At 39.2% G+C, this 24,061-nt stretch overlaps 1 protein-coding gene across 1 annotated transcript in view; it reads left to right on the top strand.

Moving 5' to 3' along the window:
- Window positions 1–16,919: 16,919 nt before the first annotated feature.
- LOC150109466 (uncharacterized) overlaps window positions 16,920–24,061 on the top strand; it is a 32,615-nt gene continuing 25,473 nt past the window's right edge. The window contains exon 1 of the mRNA XM_090408447.1: window positions 16,920–17,628. Within this exon, the coding sequence (XP_090264573.1) occupies window positions 17,080–17,628 (549 nt within the window). The 5' untranslated portion in view covers window positions 16,920–17,079. The remainder of the gene's footprint in view (window positions 17,629–24,061) is intronic.

Genomic DNA, 24,061 nt, shown 5'->3' with positions numbered 1-24,061 from the left:
GAAGCTGTGCTGATGTCGTCAGTACAAACAAATCAGCACCTACAAACTTAACAGCTGTTATTACAGCCTCTCTAGCCAACATGCTACAAGACTTCAGCTTGTCAAACCCTTCAGCAACTTCCATCAAAAGATTTCTACGTGAAACACAGGTCATCTTCACAGCGCTAATTGATGATTAGAAACAAACTTATTCCAGCCTCTTTGCAAATCATTGCATGGAATGCAAATTGCCTAAGAAACAAAATACTGGAGCTTCAAGATTTCACTAACAGATATCAACCGGATGTTATATTAATCAGTGAATCGCATCTAAGGCCCTCAGATAACCCTAAAATAAGGGGTTACCGCCTATACAGAAATGACAGATTGGTCTGCAGTGGTGGTGGCACTGCCGTCTTCATTAAAAATTACATCAAGCACAATTCTGTGAACAACCCTCCAACCACTAATCTTGAGATCACGGGCGTGGGGGTGTTCACCAGCTCGGCTGGCAGACTGAAAATCTACTCTGCTTACAACCCACCAAAACTCTATTACACTCTGACCTAAATGCCATCTTATGCGTCAGAGAACCCACCATTATAGCTAGGGATCTGAACTCCAAGCATCCTGCATGGAATTGCAGATCCACCAACAAGAACGGTTGCATCCTTTTCAAATTCATATGATCACACAATGCTGTTGTGGCAGGCCCACCGAACCAACTCATCTTAGTAGGTTTGGCACTGCGGACATCCTGGATATAGTTATCCTGCAGCCTAAAATCATTAAATGAGTTGTCATCCGATCATAACCCAATACTACTTCAGATGAGAAGACAAGAATACCTGTCTCCTCCCCCTCACTCCTATATATCGTGAGAAAGATTGTTGTAAGTGCTCAGGGATAGTATTGGCCCTGTTCCTCACATACGCACAAAAGAAATTTAAAATGTGCAGTTACAAGCCTCTCCCAACAAATGAACTCTGCCATCACGGTAGCCACCTTCTACAAATTTGTCCACAAGCCTGGTCGTTTGCTTGAAGACATTATGAACTTGATCAGAGAAAAAAAACAGAGCCAGGAAAATATTTCCTGGCTCTGTTTCTGACACAAGATAAAACAATTCTAAACAGACTTACTGGAGCTGTGAGAGATGCACTCAAGGCTCACAGAGACCATCTATGGGAAGAAAAGTTAGCCTCTATCTCACCTACTGATCACTCTGTCTGGGGATTACTAACAAATATCAAAAACACAAATCTCTTCCCCCAATACTCTCTGACCAGGGCTTTGTACACACATGCGGACAAGGCAAGAAATTTGGAAGAGCGGTGCAAACCTGCATATGGAAATCTAGACTTCAATCACATATATAAAATTCACAGACAGGTCAGACACTCACTCAAACTTCCTGATACCAGTACTGACCACATTGCACCCACATCACCTGGTGTAATATATAATAATGTTAAACATTTAAAGAATAAAAAAGCTCCGGGACCAGACGGCATTTCAAACAGGGTGTTCAAGCTGTTGCCTCGAAAAGCTGTAGTGCACCTGACCATTATAATAAATGCAATCTTAAGATTTCACTATTTTCCTTCCACCTGGAAACTGGCTGATGTAATTCCTATACATAAGCCAGGCAAGAACCCACATCTACCTCAAAATTATCGTCCAATTAGTCTTATCTGAGTTTACCAACCTGGGTAAGGTTGCGGAGTAGGTCATCCTCTCATGACTCCAAACCTCAGTAAATGACCTAAACATCCTCCCTAAAGAACAGTTCCGTTTTCGGCAACACCATAGTACTTATGGTGTTGCCGAGTACTACCCAGCAAATCTAGAGAATTGTGGAATACATCACCACCAGCTATAACTGGCGCCAGTGCACAGGAGCTGTTTTTCTAGACCTATCCAAAGCATTTGGCATTTCGGACTGCTAGACAAACTTATCTCAGGCCGGTATCTCACTAAAAATGGTTCATCTAATCCGATCATATCTTCAAAATAGATCAATACAAGTCAACATCAATGGTTCTACTTGATCCAAGCGCCATATCTTCGCTGGAGTGCCGCAGAGATCCCTACTAGCTCCATTGCTGTTTTCTATATACATGTCGGACATCTCGCACAACCTGCATACAGGGCCATGTCTTCCATCATGGCCCTGTATGCAGACGATACAGCAATACTAACCAGATCTCTCCGAACACATTTCATTACCAGAAAGTATCAAGCAAACCTTCTAAAGTTGGAGGGTTGGTTCTCCAAATGGAGATTGGAAGTCAACCCCCCAAAAAGCTCAGTCATTATTTTCTCGAAAAGGCCAATATCTCCCGCAGGAGATGTATTACTATTCAAAACTAAAATTCCCTGGCAGACAGAAACAAAATACCTGGGTGTAATTCTCGACAAAAAGCTAACTTTCAACCAACACATCAAGTCTACTTGGGCAAAGGCATCTAAAGTCATCGCTCATATATATCCACTAATTAATAGAAATAGCAAGCTGAGTAACCGAATTAAATTGCAGCTATACCAGATGACGATTCGTCCTATCATCACCTACGCCTCTCCAGCCTGGAGCCACACCTCTAATACTAACATTATCAAAATACAACGCGTACAGAACAAGTGTTTGAGAATGATTCTGTACACCCCATGGTATGTTAGAAACAATTAACTTCATAGAGATACAAATATTCCCTATATTTTCTCTTTCCTACACTCTTTAGCATCTAAATTCTTCCTGAAGACGTCTATACACCCCAACGATTTATTTCAGCAAGCTGCAGCATACGAGGCAACGGATATATTCAAATATAAAATACCAAAAGTCATTTTAACTTCCTGTAGCGATGCATAATCTCCATGCCCATTCAGGGCGAGCAAACTGCTCATAAATTTTACGCTCACTGTAACCACAACAGATAGCGGGGAATGTGACATAAATGTGAATTGTCAATTTGATGTGTTGCTATAAGTAACTGAATATGATAATTTGATGTTGTTGGCTTTCTCGTGTGGTGGCCGGGTAAGAATACCCCTAATGTAGCTCATGCATGTCGTACGAGGCTAGTAAAATGAGTATCTTGGGAGGGTAATGGATGGCAGTGCCGTAGTCAATGAAGTTCTAACTGAGGCTCTGTTATTGCTGTTACCCTCCTGCCATGATCAGAGCTTTATATAGCTCAAACATCCTATCCTTCACTGTCCTCTTTAGATAACGGGCAATACTAAAAGCATTCTTGCTTCGCTTCGCCATCTAGCCATTTCTTTTAAGGACTTGATGTTGTTTGGAGTTTGGGATTTGCGATGTGATTTTAATGAGTGAGAAGTGAATTGGATGAATTTAAATGTGATTGCAACAAAAAATTCCACGCGTGGGATTACGCAAAGGAATTCGCCAGTATATATATTTCTCAGGTAAGCATATTTTAATATTTTTAAGCATGAACAATTTACGTCCAGACGACTTTGTCCAATCTCTGGATAAGAAGCTGGCGCTCGATCTCCTTAAAAAACTGTTGAAGAAATTTGAGGTAGAGTGGCCAGGGTTTCTAAACCTATATTCAGCAACAGATGACTCCACAGAAGGGGACAACTCAACACCAGGGGAAGAAGGGAAGATGAACCTGATAATCTCTGCTCCCACACCAAATGACCATACAGAAACCTATGCTCGAAAAAAGCGTAAAACAGCGGAGACTCAGGTAAACGAGGGGATGGAAGAAGACGCCCCCAACACTGATCCCCCCCGCACCCAACAACGAAAAAGTCCCGCCAAATGTACTACAGGAAAAAGAAAGGTGGCGGCCCTCAGGCCTTTTTTGCAAAACCAACAAATTGTCTATTCATAGGCAAAAAACGTGGACGACGGAGTCAAAATTCAGCCTGCCACAATGGGCGACTACAGACACCTCACAAAAAACATGGACGAGTTAGACATTAAATATCATACTTACTCGCTGAAGTCAGAGAAAAACCTAAAAGTTGTGCTAAGGAGAGTAGCAGAAAACATCTGCATAGACGAAATAACCGAAGACCTCCACCTCCACGATCTCCCACCTGTGAAGGTCAGCAGAATGTTGCGGGCCGATAACAGTCCAATTCCCCTAGTGCTCGTAGAGATACCTAACACACTCAAGAATATATACAACATAACAACGTTCTTCGGTCTAAAAATCACAACTGAGCCACTAAGGAAAAGAGCCTCGTCGGGCTAGTGCCACAGATGTTAGAAATACGGACACGCACAGAAACTCTGCAGAGCAGACTACAAATGAGTCAAATGTAGACAAAACCATCCCTGTTCAAAACCCAGGACCTCACCAGTCAAATGCGCAAACTGCGGGGCCACCACCCTGCAAACTACACAGGCTGCAGCATTACCCTAAGAACAAAGCAGACAACAGAAGGAAACAGATCTTTCAACCCTGCCCACGGGCACCAGAGACGACGGCTCCCCAATTGCCTGATATCCAACAATAGACAACAAAACATCAGCTTTCACAAATGGAAAACACCAACAGTCTGGAAAGCCACCATCGAAGCAGGACATACGCCGAAATAGTCCACCCACCCAAAGATATCCAACAGGACCAACCTCATCCAAGCATGACAACAGTCATCAGAGCCGTATTGGCAAACATTCTTCAACACTTCAGTAAGTCAAACCTTTCACCAAACTCCACAAAAAGATTCCTACAAGAAACTCAGACCATCCAATCAATGCTTCTTAATGAACAAAACTAGTTTACTCCCAGACTTACTATAGATCGTCGCTTGGAACGCCAATGGCCTAAAAAACAAGACATTGGAGCTTCACGAATTCTCTCACAGACACAACTCCGACATCATCCTAATCAACGAAACTCGTCTAAGACCTCATCAAACCAAAACTGAGAGGCTACATACTGTATAGAAATGACAGACTGGACTACAGAGGTGGCGGTACAGCCATATTCATCAAAAACTACATCGGGCACAATGCAATACCCAACCCTCCCACCTAAAACCTAGAGCTCACCGCCATAGAAGTCCACACAAACTCATTTGGAAGACTTAAAATCTATGCCGTCTACAACTCCTCCACAAAGACCCTGTTATTTTCCGACTTGGATGCTGTCCTTCGCGTAAATGAATCTATCATCGTCGCTGGGGACCTAAACTCCAAACATCCCTCCTGGAACTGCAGAACCACAAACAAAAATAGCCGTATCCTCTTCAGCTGCACAGGACTAAACCACGCCATCGTAACAAGACCCACCGAACCAACCAACCACAGCCCAACTGGCACAGTCGAGATTCTAGGCATCGCTATCCTTCACATCAAATACCAGTACAGCCTTCACGCACTGAACGAATTATCATCAGATTACAACCCAATCCTACTTTACTTAGGGAACAAAGACACCCCCCAATCCTCCATAGCCTCGGAGAAGCTTAGGAAAGTGCTACCAGAATATATCGGTACAGTTCCCCACATAAAAGCCAAGGAAGAAATAGACACGGCAATAAAGAACCTCACCAATCAAATTGGTAAAGCCATAACAGCAGCCACAGTAACTATGATTACCCACAATCAAAATCTTCTCCTGGAAGAAATCATGGACTTAATAAGAGAAAAAAACAGACAAAGGAAAAGATACCACAACACACGTGCACCCCAGGACAAAACAGTTCTCAACAGACTAAACAAATCTGTCTGAGAAGCTTTCCAGAACCACAGAATCAACAATGGGAAAACAAGCTCACATCCATCTCCACAGCAGATCATTCCATATGGATATTCCTAAACAACCTCGGGAACAAGCGCAAATCCCTCTCCAAGCAGAACAACACCTAGTGTACACAGATGCTGACAAAGCCGAAGCCATAGCAAGAAACGTAGAAAAACAACGCAGTCCTGCATACGAGAACCTTAACTTCAGCCACGTATACAAGATCCATCATAAAGTCAGGCTCACGCTAAATCGTCCCGACGAAAATCCAAGCCTTATTAAACCTACCGAAATAATTGGCATCATCAACCACCTCAATAACAAAAAAGCCCCAGGTCCCGATTGCATCATCAAGGCACTACCACGCAAAGCCATAATACATCTAGCAAACATCATAAACTCCATCCTCAAATAGCAGAACTTCCCCCAGTCATGAAAAACAGCCAATATCATCCCAATCCACAAGCCAGGCAAAGACCCACACCTTCCAGAAAATCACTGTCCGATCAGCCTACTGTCCAACCTAGGGAAAATAGCAGAGAAAATCATCCTCATCAGACTTCAAGATCATGTCAACCAACTAAACATCATTCCACAAGAACAATTTGACTTCCGGCAAAACCACAGTACCACCCATCAGATCAATAGGCTGGTAGAAGACATCACCACAGGATTCAACTGGAATCAGCACACCGGAACGGTCTTCATAAACATCTCAAAGGCCATCGAGAAGATCTGGCACCAAGGCCTTCTCTACAAACTTATCATCGCAAACCTTCCACTAAACATGATACACCTGATTGAATCGTACCTCTCAAACAGGAGGTTGCAATTAAAAATCAATGAAACAGTCTCAACCCAACAAAAAATCCTGGCCAGAGTTCCTCAAGGATCACTGCTGGTCCTGATCCTGTTCAACATCTACATGGCAAACATCCCTCAAAATCCGGTCACATCCACCATCGTACTTTATGCAGATGATACGGCTATACTAACCAGATCCGCCAACCACATCTCGTAACCAAAAAACTACAAGACTGCATCCTGAATCTAGAAAAATGGTTTACAGACTGGCGACTACAACTAATCCCTAGAAAAGCACAACGATACTCTTCACATCACCCTCTTCAACTCAAAAATTCCCTGGAAAACGGAAACTAAATACCTGGGAATATTCCTCGACAAACGATTATGCTTCAACAGCCACATCAAAAGCACATGCACCAAAGCTTCAAAAGTTATCGCCCAGATATACCCCTTGATCAACAGACACAGCAAACTAAGCTCAAGAAACAAAATCCTACTCTACAAGACAGTGATCCGTCCCACAATTATATACGCCTCTCCAGCCTGGAGCCATACCTCCAAGACAAACATCCTCAAGCTACAAAGACTACAGAATAAGTGCCTACGGATGATTCTGGACTCCCCGTGGTTCGTCAGGAACGCCCAGATCCACCAGGACATAAATATCCCCTACATCGCTCCACTAACACGCTCCCTAGCAGAAAAATTCTTTATGAAGACATCTGCGCATCCAAACGAACTAGTGCAGCAAGTCGGAAACTATGAAGATAATGACCACTGGAAATACAAAAGACCAAAAGCCATCCTAATACCTAACAACGACATATAACCACTTCTGCCCACCCAGGGCGAGCTAAAATAGCTCTCAAACCTCTCCCATCACTGCTCCCGAAACAGATAACAGGGAATATAAAAAGCGTCAAGCTTCACCCTCTGCGCCATATACTGTATGTCCTGCGTCCTTGATGTTGTTGGAATATCTCTAGGTATACAACCGTCTCAGGTTTAACCCTCACATTGTATATGCCTGCAATAAACCCAATTCCGCAATCATCCAGCTCTACTCTCCTCTCAACTGAAAGTTAGCAGCACCGAAAACAAGCGACGGATTTACAAATCAATCATAAGATCCGCTCTAACATACAGATCACCCGGCTTGGGGACACACTTCACCCAGCAACATCAAAAACTGCAAGTGATTCAAAATAAGTGTCTCCGTATGATTTTTGATGCTCCGTGGTTTGTCAGGAATGCTCTCCTCCATCGTGATGCTAACACCGGATATACCCACGTTACTTCGCGAGACTGCCTCTACAAACTTTTCACAGGTGGCTATTCACCCCAATCAACTCATTCAAGAGTCATCCAACTACGATGAGAACGACAGATGGAAACACAAGCGCCCGAAGGCAGCTCCTCATCGGTACAAGCGCTCTCACACGGCCCTAAATTGGGCGAGCCAGGTGCTCGATAATCTTTTATATATTTAATCAACTCCTTACCGATGAAGGGATAAAAATCCACGGGATTGTCATCCATCTTGCCATAAAAGTTACCAGTTATCAGTTGATGTGGTTGGACCTCGAACACTGCAGAGAGTGCAAAACAAATGCCTACGTATGATTTTAAATGCGCCTTGGTATATCAGAGATGTCCAACTTCATTGGGACACAAATATCCCTTATATCTACTCTTTCCTGCAATCTTTAGCGGTAAAGTTCTTCTCAACATCGTCTTCACATCCAAATAAACTAGTACAACAAGCAGCAAACTATGATGAATCGGATTTCTCCAAATATAGGAGACCTAAGGCCAACCTAATTCCTAACGAGGGTCTTTAACTCTCCCCCACTCGGGCAGAGCACTTACCTCATAAACTTTCCCCTACACAGTAACCTTATCAGATAGCAGGGATTATAAAAGCATTTTGCTTCACCCTTATAGAAACAACCACAAAACAGTAAAGTTTTGCGGTTAATGTTGTTGAATTGGAACACGATTAATGGAATAATGGGAGATGATTGAAGTGTTTTGGAGATCGAGCGTGTTATCTTAGACTGTGCCTGATTGAATTTTATACAAGGTTTTCCGGGAAACTCACATTGCACTGGCACTAACACAGTTTAATTCCTACTGTCACCCCCTCTGCATGAAACATGCAAGAAGTCTGATGGCCGTGTAGGCCCCACCCGCTATGATGGCCAGTGGTGGATGTATGCTATTTTAGAGAGGTAGGTTTTCAATGTGGCCAAGTGAGTTCTTGACGCTCCTTTCCCCATTTAGTAGGGCATTACAAATTTAAACATTGCTAGTAGACCATCTCAGTCTACAGTATTTTTGCTGGCAGGCCCCTAGCCCAGCGGGATTATATTTGTAGGTCAACAGGCTTACTTCACTGTAAAGACTCTCACATTCTTTACTGCTCTCAAACAGCTCCAGCCGGCAGGAGACGCCACTTTGATATGGAAAATATCAAAGAGAAGATTCGCATCCTTAATTAGAAGCAGTCACTAGATGTACTGAAGTTCGTAATGGACAAGCTTGAATCCGACTGGTCGGGCTTTATAAAGCAATATACTCAAACTAATGATCAGGATGGAGAGGAGAGATAACAAAAGGAGAATTCATTCCTGTTCTGCCATCAAAATCCCCCCGCCAAAACAACATTCAAACAAAAGACACAGCATTCAAACAAAAGACACAGAACCACAGAAGACCAGATGGATGAAGACTCATCAATACCGGATTAACACCGAAAACAAACCCCCCTGTTATATTAAGGGACAAAGAGTAAAATGGACCATTGTCTCATCAGCCCTTAAGGAACATAACATCTCATATTCCTGGGCCAAAAACCTAGATGAAGAATTAAAATCAACCAGCCTGTAACTGACTATAGACAAATGACCAAGCTAATAGACAACAAAAGTCTTCCTTACCATACATTTGCTTTACCAAGTGGAAAGAATTTGAAGGTGGTACTTCGTAGAATCACCGAAGATGTCACCCCTGAAGAAATCACTGCTGACGTTATGAGTCAGGGCCTGATCCCAGTCAAAGTGAGCAGCACATGCTCAGGTCAGATAAGCAGCCTATGCCACTGGTGTTGGTAGTGACAAGATGCAGAAACAGATATACGAACTGACTGCTATCTGTACCCTCAGAATTTCTACTAAGCCACTAAAGAAAAAGTCGTCAGCTGGGCAGTGCCATAGGTGCCAAAGGTTTGGCCATGCCCCAAAACTCTGCAAGGCCAACTTCAGTTGTCTAAAATGCAGAGAGGACCAACAGACCATCACATGCATCAAACTAAGATCTACACCAGCTAAATGCGCCAACTGCAGAGGACCCCACCCTGTGAACTACAAAGGATGCATTGCACACCAAAAGAACCCCTGGTTATCAAAAGCTGCCCTTCCACCACCCCACAGCGACACTCAAGACAGCCGTGCAGATCGCCACTCGGTCCAGATAATCTCCAATTCGGCAATTCATAAAGGAAAACAAACTGCAGCAGTGACCAAAACTTATGTCGAGGCCGTACAAACTAAGGCTCTTCCATCCCATGAAGAAATAAGCTCTAATCTAACATCAGTATTAACTGCCTCACTAGCTACAATGTTACAGGAATTCAGTATGACAAATCCTTCGCCATCCTACACGAAAAGATCCTGCAAGGCACCTATTCAATTCTGAGATCCTTCAATCATGAATAAAAGAAAATATAAGCCTAACTCCCCCATCATCACTGCGTGGAATGCAAATGGACTGAGCAACAAAATCTTGGAACTGCAAGAGTTCACTGACAGATACACAACACTGATATAGTCTTTGTAAATGAAACATATCTCAGGCCAGCTAATAGTCCTAAATTATAGGGCTACATATTGTACAAAACAGATAGACTCACTGCCAGTGGAGGAGGTACAGCCGTATTCATTAAAAACTATCTAAGCCAGAATGCCCTGACCAATCCGCAAACCAAGAACCTTGAGATAACAGGTATTGAAATTCATACTAACAATACTGGCAGCATCAAAATCTACGCTGCATACAACCCATCTACCATCCCCTTGTTGGTATCTGATTTGGATTCCATTCTCGGCTCTACGGACTCCATTATTATGGCTGGAGATTTCAACGCCAAACATACAGCCTGGTGCAGCTCCACAATCAACAATAAAGGTCGTACGTTAAACAATTATTCAACACAAAAATCTATAGTTATAGCTGGACCTACAGAGCCCACCCACGATGGGTGGGCTCTGTAGGTCCTCAGATGTACTTGACGTAGCTCAGATGTACTTGACATAGTAATCCTCAGAAACATTAGATACCAGTATCAGCTGGAAACACTAAACGATCTGCCTTCCGACCACAATCCCATCTTGTTTAAGCTTGGTGCCCAAGAACAACTCACTCTTCTACACCTCTTTATACCATGGGACAAAAATTCTCTAGAATTCTCCCAGGCACATTGGCCCAGCCCCCGTTATTCACAATAAAGAGGAGGTAGACATTGCTGTAAACAACCTAACCAGCCAAATCAAAAAAAGCAATAAAATCTGTTACCCAAACTAAAGTCTTTCATTCGATCAGCTGTATCCCTGATGAAATCATGGACCTGATAAGAGCAAAAAACAAAGCCCAAAAGAGATACCACAACACAAGAGCCCCACAAGACAAAACAGTACTGAACAGATTAAATCGGCAAGTCCGTGAAGCTCTTCAAGAACACCGAAATCATGATTGGGAAACCAAATTGACTAATTTAAACCCAGAGGACAACTCCATCTGGAAATTCTTGAGATCCTTCTGCACTAAAAGGCAGAAGGATCTCAACTTATTCCCCCAATATAGACCAAGAAAAAGCTGAAGCTCTAATAGACAACTAAAATTTAAAATTTAAATTCAAATAGAAAATTTAAACCTTATGTACAAAATTCACCACAGGGTCAAGCAAGTCTTAAGACAACAAAAGGGTAATTCAGAACCAATCACATCTACTTCTCCAGCAGAAATAACAAGTATTATAACCCACCTGAACAACAAAAAGGCCCCAGGGCCAGATGGCATCACCAACAGATTAATCAAATTATTACCCAGAAAAGCTATAATTCATTTAGCTATAATTATTATAATTCATAATCAACGCTACTCTTAGATTTCAGCACTTTGCAATCTGGAAGACAGCGACATCATCCCTATCAAAAAGACTGGAAAGAGCGCCCAACTACCAGAAAGCTACAGACCTATCAGTCTTCTACCTTGTCTAGGTAAGGTCGCTGAAAACGTTATTCTCACAAGGCTTCAATTTGAAAGAACAAGTTAGGAATCATTCCAAAAGAGCAATTTGCTTTCCGTAGAGACCATAATACTGTACATCAGATACATAGACTGGTTGAGCATATCACAAAAAGGCTATAATTGGAACCTCCATACAGCTGCAGTCTTCATAGATCTTGCAAAGGCATTTGACGAGGTGCGGCATCAGGGCCTGTGTTATAAACTCATAGAATTCAACCTACCAATCAAGCTAATAAAAATGATTGATGCATAACTCAAAGACAGATTTATGCAAGTCAAAATAAATGAAATTACATGAACAAGACGGAAAATTTTGGCTAAAGTGCCTCAGGACTCCCTCGGAGCCCCTTTTATTTTCCATCTACATAGCTGACATTCCCAAAACCCTAGTACAACCATCACTGCATTATATGCAGATGATACCGCTCTGCTAGCAAGATCTCTCAGCCCCCAACTGGCAATCAGAAGACTCTAAAGCATTATTCATATACCAGAAAAATGGCTGATGGACTGGAGATTCAAGTAATCCCCCACAAAAGTTCAGCTATAATGTTTTCCAAAAAGAAGGTCGGGAGCAAGAAGGACATATACCTATTAGGAGTCAAGATTCCATGGCAGACTGAAATTAAATACCTCGGCGTGCTGCTTGACAAAAAACTTCAATTCAGCAATCACATAAAACGCACATAGGCTCGAAGACATCTAAACCAATCGCGCAACTCTACCTCATGATCAACAGCAGAAGGAAGCTGGATGTATAACAAACTATTTATATATAAGATGGTAATACGCCAAGTCATCACTTACGCATCTCCTGCATGGAGCCATAGCTCGAATACAAATATTCGAAAACTGCAAAGGATATAGAACAAATGCCTGAGGATGATTCTGGATGCCCCATGATTTATAAGAAACTCCCAGATTCACAGAGAAGTTAACATTCTCTATATCCCCTCCCTTCTCCATGATCTAGCAGAAAAGTTCTTCATCAAGGCAAGTAATCATCCAAACCCGCTAATCAAACAAGCTTCGGACTACAATGAAGCGGAACACTACAAATATAAAAGACCCAAATCAATCTTATGCTCAGCTGAATGTAGCTAATCTCAACGCCCTCACAGAGCGAGCCTAGAGCTTAATAACACAACACTCAAAGACCCTCCCTCACAGACAAAGGGGAATATGAAAAGCATTAGTGCTTCACCCATCAAACAAGTAATGTTCTGCGTCGATGTTGTTGTTACGCTGAATGTAGTATGCAATATGTTTATTTCCTGTGTGTGTGTGTGTGTGTGTGTTACACCAGTAGAACTAAGGATTTATTATGCACTTTTTTTTTATTAATGTATTTCTATATTATTTTGTTGTAATAGATTTGGAAACCTATCGTACACCATAGATAGGCTAAGGGTTAGACAAACCGGAACATTTTTCAAATTACTTTGTCTTCAATAAACATAGTAATAGTTTCACACCAGACGAAATTCATCTATCTCTTAAAAAGAATCATATCTATAATATTCAACCTAGAACTGAGAATTACAAAGGCCAAATCAAAGTCCCTAAATGGTTCTTGCGATAAGAACAATCAGTCACTCTCTGAAATACTTGGCTTATGATTCACTAGCATAAGAGAAGGGAGGATACAAAGATAATGCAATGTAGACCTAATAATATACAACTTAGCGTGCGCATGTGTGTGAACACATAAAGTTGTAATTTCTAATCTCGATTCTTTGAAGAGCATAGAATAAATATATATATTTTAAATATTTTAATTTTTTTAATTATGCAAAACGAAAAAATTAAATAACTCGTAATAATATTATTAGAAATACGAATACGCAACTCTTTTTTTTAGGTGTTTTTTTGTTGGCTCATTGTACTCTAAGGTCAGTGTCGCTTTATGACCTCAGGTTATGAAGTTCGCGACAAAAGCTTAATGAAATGGGTGAAGTCGAAGATGGTTACCCATGCAAGCTCTTGAATGTCTTGACGCCTAGATAATTTGTTACACTGTACTTTCCTGTTTTTCTTGCTTCGTTAAATATGTTTTCGTAGTGTAATATTAAGTTTATTTTTCCTGGTACGCTGTCTGCATGCTCTTAGACAGTTTTTATTGTTTGTTTTCTCTCGGTTATTTTTAGTAATAGGAACATGCTACGTGGTAGACGAAACAGGTTAATTCATCTAATCACATTGTGGTGTAAATAAAATCACCAAAACTTCCTTATGATTAGAGGAAATTATAATTTACTGCGTTAGTTATGAATAAATCACGAGAGTATGATGACGTCATGTATAGCTTAACATTGAACTAATAAAAGTGGTTTAGCACAGCGCTTCCCAAACTGGGGGCAGTAAGTTTTGTTGAGGGGGCCATGAAATAATGAAAACAAATTTAAAACGCTTTAAGACTAAGTAGTTCTTTTTTTTTTTTTTAATCTTAAAAGAAACGTATTTAATTTTTATTATTTATTATTTCTTTTTTGTTGTTTTTTATATTTTAATGGAAAAAAATCACATATTGGTGTTGGTTCACAAATTTTGCTTCCTGCGTATTTCGGCGCTTAATGAATACTGTATTAGTAAATATATGTTTATTCGTATAAGCTTCATTTCAAAGGTATTGATAAGAAAGAAGCACAAAAAAGCTTACAAACGCAAAATCGTGAATAAAATTGTACTGAATATAAATACAATAAATATAATAATATACGTCTGTATTACGATTTTTTTTCGATGGGGGGGGGGGACCGTGAAATATTTTAATTTTTCTAAAGGAGGCCTTTACATCCATAAGTTTGGGAAGCACTAGTTTAGCAGACGACTTTGACTAAAGTTCAACTATCTTCAAGGTAACGAAGCGACATCTACCATTACACTGAGGGATGTTTGTAAATTGAAAACTATTTTGTTTAATTATAAAATATTTGGATACTAATAAAAGGAAAAATACTATTTCTAAATATTTCTAAAGCATTCTTAAAACAGTACGGAAATAATATATAAGATATTCGATGTTTTAAAGATTAAATTACATTAATACTCAGATTAAAGTGACTGTAATGATCTCTTTGTATGGAATATGACGAATAAGTACTAAGCATCTGTTGAAACTACTTTTTTTTTTAAAGGAAATGTAACATATTAAAAGAAAACCTTTTTTTTTTTTTAATTTTATAAATTTAGCCTAGTTGGCCGAATGGTTATCGCAACTGCTCTCCAACCATGAAAATAAATAAAAATATTACAAAAAATATATCAAATTGATAAAACTGGCAAAAAAGATTCTTAGCCTACCCACGGTGTAAAATACTATAGGTTTATAATAACCTTTCGTGGGTGAGAACCACACATACACACACACACAAATACCGATAGATTTAAAATAATATACAGTACTAAAAATATAATACTAAAATAATATATAATAATATAGTACTTTAAGAATTATATGATTAATTCTCACTGTCTAATAGTATTATTAATTATCAGTTATTTTTTTATATCTATATTTATTATTATTATTATTATATTTATTCCTGAGTTAGTCGATCTCTGGCACGGGCAAGCCGGTTTTTCCTCCCGGAAACTCGGGTTTTTCATCCCGTAAACTCAAGAAAATCGACCGTAGTACCCACATTATTTCAGACAGTGACATATCTTGTTAAGGTTAGGTACCAAGAGATGGCAGCACTTGTTTGCCAGCCTCTTCATCGGTGGCTGCTATAATTAGTGATAGACATAGGCCAGCAATCTCTGATTGGCTACCAGTGGAGATTGAACTGCCCACTCAGTCTCCAAAAGCTAGATAGGGTATAAAGGCCTCGCCTACTCCCTATAAGGGATTAAAAGGCGTTAGCTGATTTATTTTATTTTTTATTTATTATTATTATATTTTATTATTATTATTGTGTGACACGCACCTCTAAGATTCCAAGACCTCATCTCGGGAGAGCACCCTGCTCCACAAAACCCACCGTTTCCATTTACTTAATCTTCCATCTACACACAGTAGCACTATCCGCTATCGTACAATGCCATGTCATTGTCCATATTTTTGTCTGTAAATTGCGTGTGTTCTTTGGCCGCTTCGCTTGCATGAGGGATGAAAAAACATGAGTTTCTGGGAGGGAAAAAACCTTGCTACCTCCGTATAAAATCGGCTAACTCACCTTCATTTGAAAATTGAATATATAAAATCTTCTCGTTACGATGAGAATCGAACTCGGGTTATTTTTATATTATTTATTTATTTTTTTACATGGGCCAGAAATTCAGCACTAAGATATCAAACATGGAACTTTCTCAAACCACTTTCAGACCGCGTGCACACACCTAAAATTGTCTAACTGGAATATATTGAATAAGTATTTCTCTAAATAGAAATGAGAATTTCTATTTAGAGAAATTCTTAATTTCTTAATTTCTTTTAGTTTTCTTAATTTCTTAATTAATTTAGAGAAATTCTTAAGTAGAGAATGGTGTTGTTTTTCAACCTATAACTAGTGAATATTATTGGGAAACAAGACAGACTATTACACATCAAACTCCAGCTTTCTAACGAACAGAGAGACAAGTGAATTTGTGAAAACGGGGCCAAGATTGACAGTATTGCTTTACAAGACTTACTTTGGAACAGATTGATAACAAAGCTCTTCCGCTACCGGTTGTCAAAAAATCGTGTTCAACGAGGCGTCTGGTCATTTGTACGGCACATTCCTTTGTCCGTTACTCTTTCAAAAAGTATCACCATCCTATTGCTAACTCCTTCACTGTGACGCTGCGTTGTATTTTCTCTGTGTGTTTCAAGAGCGTGAAGTCAAAAAGTATATCCACAGCGTTATTTGAAAAGAAACGGGCAAGCACGGACGATTTCTTGAAAAAAAATTTAAAAAAATCAAGCCTGGCTGATCAACTTCCCCATTTGTTTGGTCTCTATGACTACAGGTTCCTATGGCCACTAGGGGGGGGGGGAATAATTTTTACGCTTCCTCGTTTCAGGCCACTGACACGTGTCTAAAACAGCTCCTTTCGCAAAGCGTACTCCGTTTGTGTACCATAGAGGTCAGTTTCATCTGTTGCTGGCTGAAACCCAGTTTTTTTAAACCGCGCGCTGTTATAGATGCAACGTGCCATTTAATACTTGCTTTTCGTTGTCTATTGGTTCATTTTAAACAATGAGAGCTCGCGATATACGCACGTGCGACATGGAACTTTTAGTCTTTTACTTTGTTGGCGCTGCGATATCAACATGATAAAAAGGTTCTGTTTTAACATTTCTTTTACAGCAGTTTTAGTATTTTTACATAATCATGGATCGTCACAGTGTGTGGATCTTTCCCAAGAAGAAAAGGTAGGCAAAAACACTGTATTACATGTGCATCATAGAAGACTCGGTACGGAAAAACACATACGCTCCAGTGAATTCAGTTATCCGCCAGAATCTTTGACTGTTTCCTCTTCGTTTGATCATCCAGATGTCGATTCGGATTTGGATAGTGTTGGTGAGAATAAAGAGATGTTTTGGAAGGCAACTAATAGTAGCAACACTTGGAGTAGTTATTTGAATTTTTTATTTAATGGATCGTATACTCACAGAACGTCCGAAAAATATTTCGTACCCGAATCGGATATTAATTTTATGAAGAGGACCATTGAAAGGCATTTCAGTTACCCAAGAAGCTGGGAGACTAGTCAAGATTTGAAAGATAAGGCCAGGAATGCAATAAAAAGTATCTTTGAGAAGAATGGGCTGGAAACATGGACTCAGAGCTTTGATCCCAATCAATTTGAGGACATGGTATGTACATTTTTTATAATTACAATCTAAGATCTATATTTTACATCCATAATGTCAAAATGTAACTCTATATTACTTATATGTATTCTTTTACAAGAAATACATGTGTCAATGGAATGTTTGGGGGGTTATATAATTGACGCTCCCCCAAATTAAATGGGATTCCAATGATGATATAGTAATTCACAATAAATGATGTCAGCGAAGTTGAAGCGTCCTATGTGTACTGTTAGATTTATTCCGTTATTTTTTATTTTTTTTATTATTTTTTTTTATACCTATCCGGACATTAATGTTTGTAGTTTGCCTTTATAGACTTCTTTTCTCTTTTTATTTTTTAAATGATTGCTTCGTGTGTTCTCGCTGGGAAGATTGATGTATCGAGCGGGCCACATTCACTCCGTTGATCCTGCGTATAGATTATAGACATCACTGGTTATAGATTATTTATTTATTTATCACACGAAGCTCATCCACAAAAGGTTATAAATTCTTTCATCCATCGATCTTGCACTGTAAGAACACTAAGGGTTATATATTTCGGACCATATAAATGATCTAGCGATCAAAGATGGAACTTTTTAATTTTTTTTCAAGCCACTTCAGGTCTCCAGTAAGCCGGGTGATGGTTTACACCAGGTGATAAAATTATCTGCCACCCAACGACATTCATAAGACATCCATGTACAGGGATTTGAACGTGTAGCGTGTTTTTCGTCTATAGTTCAATGAAAAATGAAACCGAAGTAATTTGCATATCCATTTAATACCTTGCTGTTGTATGACGTACTTTCTGATTTTTTTTTTTTTTTAATTCTCGTAGTCCTTCCATTCTTGTCCCTGTTTGGGAATCACTGTTGAAACAGATGGTACGTAAAGAGGTGAAGTAAATCGGATTGTAAAGGGGAAATCTTTTACTCATTCATCTTAGGCTTCAGTGATCATTGTGGGAAATACTCCCCCTAACGCAATTTGAAAAGAGGTTAACCACGAAGAAGATCTGTGTCATCAATTAGAATCTCCTAAGTAGAACAGTGCTATTCGCATCACTGATTTGCCCACCTGAAAAAGAGAATGATACTTTTTTTAGAGGGGGTGGTAAGCCTTTAAAGTCATTGATGTGTGCACTCAGCAATTGTGGCTTACGCTATTAGGTCACACTGACGAGGGAATGGAGAAAAAATGATCGCAGGACTGCAACCAGCATACGGTTGAGACAGTGGATGACAGTAAGCGTCAAAAGGAAGAAAAAAAAAGACTTTTTTTAGGTCTTTCTTAAAAGGTTATTTAATTACAAACTATTAAAAAATAATAATAAAAACCTTAATTTAAAATAGTGTAATCATCATTAATATTATTATTATAAGTAGTATGCCGATTAATTACTAAAATCAATTCTTTACTATAATAAACTACTTCTTTTCGAAGGAATAGCTTCCTCCTCACACACAAACATTTGACCCATGAAAACCCACGATGAAATGACGGATGGATATATTCCAGAATATTTTAGAATATAGTCCCTTACAGTGCAATGTAGACCCTCCCTAACTCAGTCGGTTTTGACGATGTCCTTTGAATGGAAAGAGAAAACGTGGGTTCGAACCTCGTCTAGGACGCGAACCTTTATCAGGGCTTGTGGATCTCATACGGACATGGAATGGGTTTCCCTCTCGGAAACTCAGGTTTTTTTTCCTTTCCTGAAAGCAGGCAACGAAAATATAAAAATCAGTGGTCTTCAGTATTATATGGTTTTATTATTATTTCACTTTGGAAATCACGTACTTTAAAGAAGGTTTGTCTATCTACCCATCATGGCAGAATAGGAGTCTTGGTATCAGTCATGACGTAAACATTATAAAGGGACAAAAATCAGTGTTTTACTGAAATAAAATTATGTGAATACTCAATAGGATTTCTGCGAATATTCTTACACGTGCAACGGTAATGATGTAAGCCAGCTACTCATCAACAGAGCGGCACATTATCCATACTCATGAACATCGCGTGCTCTTAAAACTACTCAAACTTGTGTTAATGAGTTTAATGATAGAGGCAAGCAGTTAACCTTCGAAATAGACTTGATAAGTTACGTCCACCTTCCCACTCAGTAGCCGTTTAGAGGACGGCCAGTCTACATTCTCTCTCTCTCTCTCTCTCTGTATGCAAATATCATTTCGTCACCAGTCGACAGATGGGGAAGTATATGATGTATCACGTGGTGGACTGTGGATTCCTTGCCTAGCTTTAGAATTAATAGGATAAAAGAAGACTTTATTGTGTTTCAGCTGTTTGGAGAATGCTTTTAATTGTCCTTCCTGTGTAATTAAGTGTGCATGAATAGAGGGAAGAGAGAGAAAAAGAAATAAAGCAGGAAAATAAAAAGAATGAAAAACGAGTTGTAAGCGACTTTTTATTATTTTATTTTTGATGAAAGAATGAAAAAACAAGCAATAAATGGGAAGAGAGCCAAAAGGGAAAAACATCTGAAAAAAATAGGAAAATAAAGTAAAATGAATTTGACGAAAGACATTAAGAAGGTTTTGACTTGGTAAACTTACTAATTATGTAATGGCATGTACACGAAAAATATAACTTGTTTCTGTTTTGTTTTTTTTAATTTTTTATCCTGCTCTACTAAACGAAAACTGTGCTGTAGTTTGTATTTCCACAGTAGTTACCGCAAATTATCATGGATTTCTATCTTTGACAAAAATATATATTTAAAAAAAAAAGTTTAAAACAGCAGCTGCTAACTCAATGAATTCTTCCTTGAAATGTACCAATGAAAGGCAAAACGAGTGTTGCCATGGAGATCGTGTTTGTAGATAATGTAATACGGAGGCAACTCCTAGCGAAGATGAAGCAAGTCCTTTGTTATCTGAAATACTGTGTCCAACTTTAAAGATTATATGATAATGCGAAATAATGTAAAAGATTTCCTGATTTAAAGAAGTGAACGAATAAAACAGGAAACAAATTAACAGTAAGGTCTGTTTCTTCGTTACTTAACGAAAGAGGTGGTGCGCCTTTGCTCTAAAAATTGTTCTCCTTTTGTAGTAAAATGCGCTACTTTTATGATCTCAAAATATCCCAAAGTGGAATATGCGTTCCCTTTCATAAAACACGTCTCTGGTTTCCTGTTTCTGATATTAGCCATCATCTCCTTGTCCTCATGATCATTTTTAGATCGTCAGTCAATGAAACATTTTCCTCTAAGCCTTTGATTAACCACGGGTAACGACATTAGGATGAAAAAATAAATCAATGCCTCTCTCTTGTTATACTCCAAGACTGCTATGTGTAGTTTGTTTTTCCTGTCCATTGAAAATGCCATTGTTTCTAAGCTTAGAAATAATGACATATTCAATCGAAGGGACGAATTTATTACCTTTGTTTATTTGATGCTATCGGAGTTCATTTGTGAATGCATCATCTTTCTTGGCTCGTCACTTGATTCGCATCACGCAATACTTCTAATAGTAGTTTAGACTTGGATTGCACCATCACGTTAAAATAACTTTTCTAAGGTTAGCATGCCATCTAAAGAAGAAATTCTGGGTGCGTGTGCAACAAATATTGTTGCTTGATGTGTGGAAGACTAATAATAACAAATTACTTTTCTTTTCTTTTTTTTTCTTTTCTTTTTTTTTTTGAAATTATAGAAAACATTCCTTCATTTCATCGTGAATTATACACCGTAGATGGAGGACATTTAGGAGGAAAAGCTGACATTGTTTAGGGATAATGAGGGTCCTCTGGAACTTTACTGAATTTATGGAATGTATACAGCTGGTTTAAGAAGCTATTTACGTACACGTGTTTGGGGGGAAGATGGGGGGGGGAGTAATGCGTGCACATCGTTGTTAGAGAAACGGAACACAAGATTTAACATCGGCGATCAGGGAGCCTTTTCGTCAGCGGTCAACTTCCTCTGATGTGTCTTTCCAGGTCTTTAAACTCATAAACTCATCCTTGTTGTCGCGCTGCTGTTTCCGCACAACCCCACTTGTGCCGTTTTCGGTTGAATGCTAACTTTTCCCTTAGTTTGTTTGCTTTTACACTACCTTACAGAAAGACGCACTTTAAGTCTAAAGTTGACAGGTTAGAGCGGTAGTTAGAAGGCATCTGTGTGGCAATGAAAGGATTTAAATGCACCTACTCAGAGAGAGAAATAAAGACATAGAAAAAGACTGAAACGTCTTTCAGAAGAGTAGGGCGGACAAATATTGATCCAAAAGTGCAGCTAAAAAGTAAATTTGTTTGCCATCAATGAACAGAACTGCAACTTTGCTAGAATTCTCCTTTAGCCGATGTTATTTCGCCCACTTAAGACAGCCAATAAATAAAATCCCACAGAAAATGAATCTCTGATGAAATAATGGAATTCTGTTTTCAATAACTTCATCCATCCATGGATGCAGTGGATAAAAAGGACAGAACATCATTAGTGGAGTATTAATTATTCTTAAGTACAATTATTTGTTTTATCGTTTTAAAATATGTTTTTTATTTTTCAAATGCGGCGTTCACGTGTCCTGGATGAGACCGTAACTTCTTTATATCAAGCAACCAGAGCAAAACATTTGGGAGAAAGATGGGGAGTGGGGGGGGGGGGGTGAAACGCTTCCTGTACGATCTTCATGTGGAGCGGAGCGAATGCTAAGGAAAACATTCAATAGATTTTTGTAGAATTATAGTTAAGAATGTTTTTTTTGTGTGTGTGTGTGTGTGTGTGTGTGTGTGTGTGTGTGTGTGTGTGTGTGTGTGTGTGTGTGTGTGTGTGTGTGTGTGTGTGTGTGTGTGTGTGTGTGTGTGTGTGTGTTCAAAACCCGAATGCTACGATCATTCAACTCTCTGAAGGATTAATACGAGTCGTAGTGTTCATATTTAGGGCATCCCTGCGGATTCGTGTTCCGGCAAAACTCGAGGGAATGATTTATAGCGAACATAACGAACCATTCGCGAACACTAAAAATAGCATTTTGCGATTTTTATGTTTCGGGAAAGCAGTCCTATTCACACTCGGTTTGTAGTAGTTCCACTCGGTGAGCTTTCGTATTAGAAACACATCTGAAACAAGAAATATGTCACGGAAGAAAAGCAAACTAAAAAAGAAGGAAAGAAATGTAGCTGATGTGTATGTGTGAAAGAAGGAAGTAGGAAGAGGAATGAAAAATAGAAATAGGAGTTGAAGAGAGAGAGAGAGAGAGAAAGTTCTTAATCAGTCTAATTATTCTCGCACTTGTTTGTCGAGTCCAATGGTTTCACGGATCTCCTTGGGAGCACCACTCCAAGAGCGTGAAAGGTATTCAGTAGTTGAAAGGATTTGTTTACGATTCGTGTAGAATTACTAGTATTTCCTGAGATAAAGCATCGTCTTGAGAGAAAGAAAAATAAAATAAAATTTCTTCGATTTTGGACGTAATATTTCTACTAAGTTTATGGCAAGAAAGATTTATCCAAAGAAATGAAATCTTGTTCGTAGAGATGTGGAAAGTAAAACTGGAAGAAAAGGCTTAATTTTTTTAAGAAATAAGACAGGATTGAGTTTTGATAGCATTAAAATTAAGAAGGCTAACAAAATCCACTTAAAATGATTTAAAAATCAGAATATTTAATGTTCTGTACCTTTATATTCGGAAAGGTTCTTGGTTTTTGTTGTGCAAGGTCAACAATGGATTGGATTTGCAGTTCAATCTTCACCCAATATGATGGTAAGGATTTGTAGTCCTTCCTACAAGTAGGTTAAACTATGGGCTAATTTATAACCTGCGGGATAAATATTAACGGAATAATAGACTGTCTGAAGGTGTGTTCATGTTGCCTTCTTATAGTCTATTATTCCATTAATATCGGATAAATATAATCAGAACCACTTTTATGGTATCAGTATAAGATTCTTTTGACGTCTTTGATGCGAATAACCCAAAAGGGGAGGATCATCGAATGTTGTGTGTTTGGAACAGTAGGATGGACATTAAAAAAAAAAAAAAAATGTAGAAAGCTATCGCCATACCTCTGACCTGGTTAGTATATTCGTTCTCCAGTCAAGAGGCAGCGGGTTCGAATCCCGTGAGGATCACGATTGCTTGTGATTCATTACTAACTTATTGTTGAAAGGGCATAGCTTTATTATATCTACTCTATAATATAAAATGATAAGCCTTTTTGTGTCACGTTTCTTGTCAAGTTATTTGAAACTCTAGGGCCACCCTGAGTGTCGAGTCTTCAAAATTCGAGTCATCAGAATTCAAGGAGAACTGGCCTACCAGTCCGGAACTCGGGTGGTTGGGAGCCGCCAGGGAAGGGCAGAATCCCCTTTCGAGTTTTCAAAATTCAAGTCATCGGAATTCAATGAGAACCGGTCTACCAGTCCGGAACTGGGGGGAGGAATCCCCTTTTGAGTCTTCAAAATTCGAGTCATCAGAAT

Source organism: Typopeltis vanoorti, chromosome 2 (assembly GCF_054136105.1).
Source record: "Typopeltis vanoorti isolate ZY-2024b chromosome 2, IOZ_Tvanoo_1.0, whole genome shotgun sequence".
Classification (NCBI taxonomy): Eukaryota; Metazoa; Arthropoda; class Arachnida; order Uropygi; family Thelyphonidae; genus Typopeltis; species Typopeltis vanoorti.
The sequence above is the reverse complement of the archived record's forward strand: the minus strand, read 5'-3'. Positions and strand labels throughout refer to the sequence as shown.